General features: G+C 44.0%; 1 protein-coding gene across 1 annotated transcript; it reads right to left on the bottom strand.

Moving 5' to 3' along the window:
• Positions 1–203: 203 nt before the first annotated feature.
• TPX2 (TPX2 microtubule nucleation factor) lies at positions 204–8753 on the bottom strand (the record flags this gene model as incomplete). Its single annotated transcript, XM_082015655.1, is given in 18 exon segments — positions 204–314; positions 729–916; positions 1577–1688; positions 2245–2391; positions 2535–2711; positions 3434–3532; positions 3755–3971; positions 4504–4642; positions 4790–4961; positions 5394–5551; positions 5865–5998; positions 6431–6553; positions 6687–6709; positions 6713–6731; positions 7246–7377; positions 7931–8051; positions 8255–8380; positions 8651–8753. Coding segments are annotated over 18 exon segments (2301 nt in total).
• Between the last annotated feature and the right edge of the window lie 1426 nt (positions 8754–10179).

Genomic DNA, 10179 nt, shown 5'->3' on the forward strand with positions numbered 1-10179 from the left:
GCCATGGACACTGTATGGCACTGCCTGTATGCTGTGCCTCAGCCACCTGCCTCAAGTGGAGATAAACTACTCAATATGACAATAATGGCACCAAGTGTAGGAGTTGAGACTGAGCAGTCACGTAAAAGCAACTCTTCCCTCCCTGCCTATCAAGAGGGTGGAGAGGGATGGGATCTCCCTCCTAGTATCAACGCAGATGCATATCAGCACCGGAATCTATCCGAAAAGTTGGGTGACTTCGGCATAGTCAGTGGCTGATCACTGGGCTTCACTTCTATGCTACGGTATTTGCGTATTGGGTTTGCCTTGTGAACCTGTAAAAAAAAAAAACCACACACAATCACGGACAAAATGAAGCAAATGGTTGCAGTTATGATGTAGCTGAAACTTGCAGGTGAGCCATCGGTGGGATGAAGGCAGGCATCTGTCTACAAGACTACCACACTGCCTAGGGCACTGGAGCAAGCAAGGCACACTTTGGGGTGGTGAGTTTTACAAAGATCATTCTGCTCCAATGACTACATGTGTACAGCTCTGAAACTCAGTCATCTCAGCAGAGCTGCCTTTTTTTTTTTTAAGACCAATTTGCAGTTAATGAGGAGTTGGTTTGCAACAGGGAAACTTGAAAAGACAGTCTCAGTGCAGCTCAACATTGACATTAGCTGTTAGTATATTCACACATCCCTTTAGGTTACTTTACAGCCCCTGTTCAGAAATAGCTCACTTACCAGTTCTTGTCTTAGCTTAGCAACTTCTTCCTTTTCACGCTTCTCTTGTTGCTGTCTGACCTGTTCTTGATGCCTCTCCCTTATGGCTCCTATAGCTGCCAATCTTTTTTCAAATTCTTGCCGCTCTTTAGCTCTTTTTTCCGTTGCCAGCTCAAAGCTTTCAGGAACTATGGAACCAGAAAGGCTCTCTAAGTTTAGAAATAGAGGAGATAACATTGGTGCAAAGACAGTCAAGTAAAGCAGAGCAGTACCAGTGTCAAACGGAAGCCTCCCTCTGGAGCACTTCCCCTTGCAAGGTTGGTTAGTAGATACCTCCAGGCTTCAGGAAAAGAGAAAACCTTACGCCCAGACATGAGCAGTGTTAATGTACATGTTACCCTGTCACGGGTTTTCTCATAGGAGGGAGCAGCCACACAATTGTTAGCACGAGCAAGTCTTTGGCTGGTTCTATACCCTACAAAGTTTAATCTACCCCCAAGCTGTAGGTGCCTTCATCTCATTAGAAATGGGAGGAAAAGACTGGCGGCTGCTGCAGAAGTGCCAGCTGTCTCTCCAGGGAGCTCCTTGCACGCCATTTACCCTTATCCCACGCTAGCGCACATCAATCATCTGCCAGTTGTAGCATAGCTGTTAAATACAGCTGCCATGCTGGTGCAGGCCAGGGGGGCAGTGGAGAGGAAACTCCACCGCTCCCTGGGGACACAAGCTGTTAGGGAATTAGTTGATTAAGTGCACAGCACTAATGGCCATGCTGATAAAGAAGAGGCAACAGCCAGCCTAAGCATCATTTAATTGTTTCGGTTCTGAGCTATCAGCCAAGCCTGTATAGCAAATACTTGTAACTTCACCTGATAGCAGCTTATTTTCTTTTTTAGGCACAAAAGGCTCCTGGTACACCACCGTATTGGGACGAGCTTTAAAACATGCCGCCTCTTTCTGCCTTTTCAAGTCTTCTTTAAGCTGCAAGAGAAAAAAGCCCATCAAGTGCCATGCATAGCAAAAAGACCATCTACCCTCCTCCAGATTTCAGCACTCCCAACATTGAAAAAGCCAGTTTGACTTAGATCAACTCATTTGCATAGAAAATTATATTAAAGCCAAAAGGTTATGTCACTTGTTGCCTGCCATTTACTTTTCCCAAAAATAGCCTGAAGGGAATTTCAGGTGTCCATTGCAGACTTGACATGAGAAAAGCAGTAAATTATCTATATGTCAATAAATCCCCAAGCACAGAGATGGTCAAAGGGATCCAGGTGCACATAGTGGCTGCTTAGAAAATACCCCACAGCTGTATATGCAGTTGTGGTAAATCCCATCACTTACCATAAAGGGATAAAAAACCCACCAACCAATCCACCAATCCTTAACCCATAGCACAAGTCTCATGCCAAGGACAGGATAATTCAGTGCTCAAACTCAGATCCTGATTCAACTCAAACAGGACACTTTCGGCAGTCAGTCACAAGTCCACTAGCTGCTTCAAGTCTGGTCATACCTGTCATCCTTTTCATCCTACCTGCTCTTTCCAGCTCTGCAGCTTGGCAGCTCCGCGTTCATCTATCTGCAGATTGAACGGTTCAGGCTGAGTCGGGTTTTTGACCTTCTTTTCTGGCAGCTTAACATGGTCAAAGTAAGGCAGAGGTAGCGCTTTGAACTTTGGCACCTGAAAGAGACAACTTGAAATATTTCTTGCCCGTTCCTCAAAGGCATGAAGTTTTGGAAGTTTAACAGACAACAGCAAGAAGCAAGTTCCACTACACCCTTTTTACTTAAGGAGTGGAATCCAAGGTAGCTTTTAGTTCTTACCTCTTCTTTCTGCAATTCTTCTATTTTTTTCTCTTTTTGTATTTGCCGCTCTCTGTCACGGGCATCGAAAGAGAATGGGCAAACTTCCACATGCCTCTGCTCTGGCATTTTAGGTTTGAAGGGAACTCCATAGTGTGGCATAGGGTTAGCTTTGATCACAGGGACCACCTCTTTTTCCTAAAGGGATATCAGCGTTAGGATCTGACACAGCACCAGATTTTTTATTTTTGTAGAAAGACTACAACTCCTGCCAAAGCAAGTCGTGAATACTAGAGTTCCTTTAACAGGGGTCACAGTGTCAAGCAAACACTCTGGACACTGCAAAAATTAGTAATCCATAAAGTAGCAATTTACAGGCATCCTGAACCACAGGCAAGTTCTTCCTCTTTCCAAACCACTACCAGTTCTAGCACTCATCCAAATTAGACTGTAATTCCTTAATGTCCCCTTCACAAGAGGGAAAGAGGGAAAGACATGATGCATTCCGAACCTTGCTCCCACACTCCAGGGATCTAGAATGACTGTGGGGATAAGTGTCATGTGCAATATCTGCCCTTCTCAGTAACAGAATAGGGAAGGGCAATGTCCTTCAGAAATCTAAGCAGCTTCCCTCATTCAGAGCAGCAACATCTCAGAAATGCTAGTCAGTGCCCTCATGTTTAAATCGAGTTATTTCATTTTGTATGAGAATTCAATTTCTGTAAAGTGAGTAGCAGCAACTAGATCGTTAGAAGGGAACAGCACAGAGAAAGACCACCACTGGAGGAACCACCTAACAGGCAGGAAGGAGCTAACCAAACCAGACCATCAGACCAGCTGGCAGACGTAGATCAGGCTGGCCAAGGCAGTCACTGTGATGGGACCAGAAGGTTTGACTACAGCCCATTCACAACAGGTACCTTTTCTTCATCTTTGCCAGGCATTCGGGTTCTGCTTTTCAAGGTGAAGACTGGAGACTTGGGGACTGTAACAGGAAGTGCTTTCTTCTCTGGAACGCCCTGTTCAAAAGAGCCAGTAAGGAGTTACCAAAGCGCCAAGAAAAAGCACTACAGAGAAACAACCCCAGCTAGCACAGTACACACCCATTGCAATTCTTACTTATGACAGACAGTGTTTACTGAAGATTATTAAATACATAATGCAACATAGGTATGGACATTTTGAAGTTAATTGCCACCTCAGTCCTAATTCCCAGACCTGGGTATTACTAAACTTCTTACCACAACATCCTCCAGGATTTTCGTTGGACATGGCCTGGAATGGAATTCAAAGTGCTCTTCCTCCTGCTGCTTCTTACTCTCACGCTCCTGAATCCGCTTTTCTATTTCCAACTCAAAGCCAATGGGTTGCGTGAGTTCCTTCACAGGGGGTTTTTTGGGCAGGAGTGGTCCACCCTCAAAGATTTTGTGATCAAGTTCTCGTGCTTTGAATTTGTACCTACACAGAAAAGGTTGAGATAGTCACCGACATATTGTACATGGCAAGATGCAGCTCCTAGCAAATGGCTTCTCTCACAGCATAACAGAGCAATAGTCAGGTACAGAAGCAGTTGTGACACACACACTCATTACATAGCGTGCAGCTCTAGTTAGCAACTCCTCCTTTGCTCTTGAAACAGCAAGACGTTAAGGAAAATTTCATGGATTGCTTTCTTGGAAATCTAAAGGTTTGTCTACAGGAGATTTTTAAAGTGTGCACAGGCTGTACTGCTATACTGGGTTTGCTTTAGCAATCCAAGCTGTACCCAACCCTAGATCAGCTCTCCTAAGAGGATTTTCTTAAAAATGAATTGTCTACTTTTCATACCCCTACAGTCAGAGCACAGGATTATGCACAAGCTAAAAGAATTTCAGTGTTTTTGTGCTACTCATCCTCTTACACAAGAAGGGTATTCCTGAGAAGTGATATTTTGGCATCTGAAAGCGTGGTACAATTTTCTCTTGGAGGACTAGAGTAAACCTTTACTTACTGTTGAATTTTCTCCATTTCCTCTGCTTCTAACTCTGCTGTAGTTTTGCAGGTGACAGGTCTGAAGCGCTGCTTTGTTAGAAGCACTGGCGTTTTGGGGTTTGTAAGCCGAGCCTTCACCAACTTTCCTGCAACCGGGCCTATAAATCCAAGTCACAGAGACCAGCAGTTAATGGCAAGGCCTGCAACAGACACAGGCTGTTTGCTCAGTAGTCAAAGCATTGTTCTTGCTCTACCACCATCTCTGTGGACAGCCTCCTGGCTGGACAATAGCCAGGACTGCTCACCTTCTTCAGATTTCCTGCTCCTCAAATGGTAACGAGAGGGTGTGCGTTTTTGGAATGCTTCTACCTGCTCAGCAAGGGACACGTATTCTGATGTGGTTTCTTCAAGTTTTCTTTTGTTTCCCTGGGACAGATTAAATGGTTTGGGGATAGTGGGTCCCTTCAGCATTCGCCCCTGGAGACAAAAAACTACAGTCATTATGGTCATTTAACACAAGATGCTTTGATGACATCTCTTTTTCCCCACTGACTCATAGTATCTGTCCCTTCTCCTTACTGAAAAGGAGATAACACTTAGACATAAATCTTAACTGTCTGAACATGCACAAGCTAGCCATACTGGGAAACTGCATGAAGTGGAAGATTAAAGCATGAAGTGTAATGATAGGAAGACATGACAAGAGAGCCCTTTTCAAAAGGTCCTTTAAAGTCTTGTGGCAAGGCAAATACACGACGAGCTAAGTGCTAACAGTTACGTTCGCACAACACTTGCCTCTCTTACGGTAACCCTCTTTGTGGGTTACCGGCATCACGTGTGTTGCAAAAGTAGAAAGAAACTGATGTCAAGAATTAGTCAGCTGACTGCTGGCAATATTCTGGTTCTCACCGGAGAAGGAGGATGCTTTCTCAGTACTGCCGCAAAATCCAGTTCCTTGTACTCATTCCCAGGCTGGCTTTCCACATGTTGTTTAATTCTATTCTCTGTGCAGAAGTGGAAGTCAATTGGCTTTGTTACTTGACCAACAGTTCTCTTCACAGGTTGTCCTAAAGAAAAAGAGCCTGTAAGGCCTGGAAGCCTTTCGGGGCAGGAGGAAGGATTTGGGAAAAAAAAGGCATTTCCTTTCTAATAACTTGAACAGTTTTTGGAGAACTCATCTATCACTTTTCAAAACATGACACAAACCAAGCAAACCTGTTTCCAAGCAGTTTAGGGGCTGATCTACATTAAAAGCCACCTAATCCTAATACTTATTACAAGATTTGGAATGTTTGTTATGAAAGGTACTTGTACAGCTCTGTGCAGCACTCTCCAGCTGAGCCCCGTACAGCTTCAATTTGCAATTCAGCTAGAGCCCACCTGCTCCAGCGATAGCTGCTTTCAAAGACTCCTCGTTCTTCTTCCGCAGCTCCATAACCTCCTGCTGCAACTGCTGCATCTTTTCCAGCTCCTGCTCCTCTGTACTCTTCAGCTTGCCAGAAAGATTGGTCCTCCTGCAGAAGCATGTTAAAGGCTGAGATATGCCCTCCTGCTTCACAGCACGATGTTAGTGCAAAGGAACATGCTTATCTGACTTCATTGCAGAAGCATCATTCATTATAAAAAATATACTCTTTAGAAAAGATCTGTCTGGATTTTGTTTGCTCAAGAAAGCTTGCAGCTAACTGCTACCCTGCACACACATTTGCTATATGCACGCTTCATCCATTAGCAAGAACAACATTTTCCTCAAACTAAAAACAAAAGTTTTGCTTTGCACAGGTTCAGTTGGTGAAGTACATTTCATCCCAGTGTTGTTGCCTTGATGTGGTATTTACTAAATGTGATACTATCACGTGCTAAGTTGAAGCTGAAAACACTCTAGCCAGGGCTGTCACCTAAATCAACTGTGATTAGCAAAGACAAGTCACAAGCAAGCTACGTACTTTAACATTGTTGGCGTGGAGGGCATGGTCAGTTTGCTTTTCCCTCTCCTTGGGGAGAGATCAGCATTCTGCAGGGGTTCTCCCTTCGTGGATACTTCTGTCAGCTTCTCTCTGCTGCTAGAACTAAGGAATCAAGTTGTTACAGCAAACCACTCAAATTAATCGTGCTCTAAGTTAAAGACCACCTGTAGCTCTCACCACCATGCATAAGGTCCCAACACCTGCTGAGTTCTAAGGTAGGCCAGACTGGCCTTACCTCACCACAGGCCCAGGTATAGCTCATCTAGTTTTCCCTGGTACTCTAAGGCCGCAGAAGGGAAGATGAATTACTGAGTTTTTAGACCTCAGACTTTTCTTGAGGAGGTAGGCATACTGTAGTTCATCTAGGTACAGCAGTGTTTGAAAGATCGCACTTCAATTTCCTGACCTCAAGCTTATCACCATATGATATCTTAGTGGTTAAGCTAATTTGAGAAATATTTTAGCTGTGACTCTTTCATAGCTTACAACTGCCTGATGACTTCCTGATGGACAAGTTAAGCCAAATTTCAAGCTAGCTGACAGACACCGAGTATGGACTAGGAAGCTTAAGAAACCCAAGCCTATTTCATTCACATCCCTACCTCCAAATAGAGGATTTCTTTCAGGTCTCACAGTCATTTCTTCTGGTTTATGAAACCAGCATCAGGAATCATGTTTCAGTCACCTCCCCCTAACCTTGCTGTGAGAACCCTCTCAGTCATATGGAAATCCTTTCCAAAGAAACAATTGTATCCCCCTTCCCAGCCCCAAACAGGAAGACTTTGATGACACACATTCTCATTTTTTTCAGGGGTGGAACCTCTTCCTTATGAACCAAGGCATTAGCGTTTCTCTCCACTTTGATTCTAGCTGGTTGTTTGCATTGCTGTGTTTTTCTCTGCTTTGTAGCCTGTCTTCTACCCGCTCTAGAGTAGAACAGAAAATGGAGGTTAGTTTTCCCACAGGTCTGAGAAGACACACGATCTATGTAACACTTTTTACATCAGTGCATCACCTAACTCCAACATGCCCCTTATGCAAATTGTGTGTTTAACACTACAACCCAAACACAGCATGAATTACTGACGTTTAACAATCCATAAACATAATGTTCTTTAGTACATACGACCGTACAGAGCCCCTTGCATTCATATCAAGAACGACTTCTGCCCAACTCAGGCAGATATAAACAAAGAAATTTTATATGCCACTTCAGACATCCTCACATTCCAAAAGCTCCTAGTGCTACCGAGTCTCATTTGACAAGTATGTGAGATGCTGCATTACATTTCCACCCCTAGAGAGTGCCCCTCCAGCTTAGCAAGCAGATCAGCTGTCCCAATACACAATCTCTGTGCTGGAGAACTTCAGACCCCTAGGATGACCCAAGAACAGCTAGAACTGCAGATCCTGAGAGCAAGCAACCTGCTTAGTTACACTGTCATCAGTCTTCATGCAAACTGAATACAAGTATTTCACCTTTCAGAGGCTTCTGCAGGAGCAGCAGCTCTCCAGCTTGTCAGGGATCCAACAATATTCTGAGGAACTGCACTGGCCTGCACAGATTCTGCTTCACTGTCCTCTTCACCATGGCTTTCACCTGAGAACAGTGACAAGTGTCAGCTCATATATAAACATATAAATATATACACACACAGAGGAATGCTAAAGTGAAACCACATGAGACCTTGCTAGACAACAATATATGAAGATGGTCCCATAAAAGCCAGACTGAGACCTTTTCATTTTGCCAGTGAAAAGCAGGTAAAATTTATTCTCTCCCGCCACACCATGCCAGCTTACTCATTAGTATTCCGTCTTCTGTCACATTGCGAGGAATAACATCAGTCTTTGAAGAAGCAGGGCTGTTCTGCGAGACCTTTGCCAGATTTTCTGCAGGAGGGACATTCTCCTGATTGGCTTTTTGGTCTGTGAGGAAAGAGAAACTTTCACTATACATACTACGTTAGGCATTTTTAACATTACCTCAGAATATCATTATGGTGTTAAAGTAACCTGTCAAGTTACAGATGACAATTAAAGCTTAAATACAAAAACAAAACAAAAAACCCCATGCATGATGAGTGATGTAGTTAACAACATGACTAATCCACTGGCACAGAAGCCAGGCCCAAAACAGGAATCACACCAAGCCCTCATCCAAAGGGAAAACAAATCAAGGAGCTGGAAGCAACTTACCAAACCAGGAGTCTGCATTGTATACATCATCATCGCTCAGAGTCGCAAAGTTGATGCAAGGGTTTGGGACATCAAAGGAGTAGCGAGATTCTGGGTGAGACATCTTCACCTTCACGCTGTCCCCACGAGTCCTCCGCTTGCACTGCTACAGTCATTTAGACAACAAGCATTGGTCACCTGTTATACCCAAGCCCAACACAGGTGTCAGCTAAATCATTCTCCACCTCTCTTCCCCTGCACGGTTTCTGTAAATGGATGCTGGGACAGCCTTAGGTACATTTTTTGGTCTTCTAATTCACAGCCTTCAGACAGAATGCCTCATAAGTGATGCAGTTTTTTTATTCTGCTGCTGACTGGCAAAGCTAAGGAAGTTTTACCACTGTTGACATTTGCAGGTTCCAAGCTACCAAAACCATAAAATTTTGAAAGTCGTCTTTATGCCTGTAGGTGCTAGAATTGTACTTTTTAAAAGGAAGTAAAGTAGAAAGCTTTTCCAGAGAGCAACTGATTTGCCCTTCCCTCCCTCACCACACACAGCAAAGAAGAGTTCTTACCCTTACCAGGGCACAGATTTGTGAAGCAAGAGCCTGATGAGGAGGCTGACTCCAGAGCACTGTGCAGTGCAGTCTTTCTACCCCTGAAGGGCTACAAACAAGAACTAATGAGACAAACATGCTCTTCTACAGAGTAAATTATTTTCCAAAGCAAGAAGAGAGTTCTGTAGAGTATTGTTACCGGGCAAAAAGTAGGAAGAAGGGCAGCGTAGGACCCTTGCTGCATTCCACAGCACTACTCAGATGCTGGCCAGGCTGTAAACAAACCAAGCACTGACTGTGTCAAGAACAGTCCCTGCAGTTAATTAGTGAAGCACTGACAGCAGGAGGAGTCCCTGTGTCAACAGGTGATATTAAACTCAACAGAACAGGAATAAAGCCAGCAACAAAGTTATAAACCTTGAAATTGTAACAAAACCTTTTTGCAAAGGTGTTTTCATGATTTCATGATGCCTCACACAGCTGCAAGGCAAAGCCCATGAGCATGTGTTACAAAATACTCCCTAACGAAATCACCTGAACTTTGCTTTTATGAGTCCAACCATCTCTAAAGCAGCATATTCTTAATCCACAAAGTCTCCGACCTAAACCATCTGTCTAGGCAGACCACACATAGTTCAACCCAGATGGTATGCTCCATAAATAAGAAAATGTTCAAGAGTAAATCATCAGCCCTCCCTCCCAGAGATGGCTGCACCAAGAAGCCTTCAGCTCCCCAGGACAGAATCGCAATAGTTAAGGGGAAGAATGTCAGTAAAGAAGCATCAGCTACATGACTGCAAAGATGTCAGGATAGGACCCCAAGAAGGCAAACAGAAGAATCGGAGCCAAAACCAACTGTAACCAAGCTCAAGACATGGCTGGAATCAAATGCTTTCCTACCGCCCTTAATCAAGATAGAATTTCTGTCAACGCTATCCACTTTTTTAAAAATCAAATGCGTCATCTGCATTCTCCCCTCACCCTCCCCAGTCA

The sequence above is a fragment of the Phaethon aethereus genome (assembly GCF_964289735.1).
Source record: "Phaethon aethereus genome assembly, contig: HAP1_SCAFFOLD_511, whole genome shotgun sequence".
In the NCBI taxonomy this organism is placed as follows: domain Eukaryota; kingdom Metazoa; phylum Chordata; class Aves; order Phaethontiformes; family Phaethontidae; genus Phaethon; species Phaethon aethereus.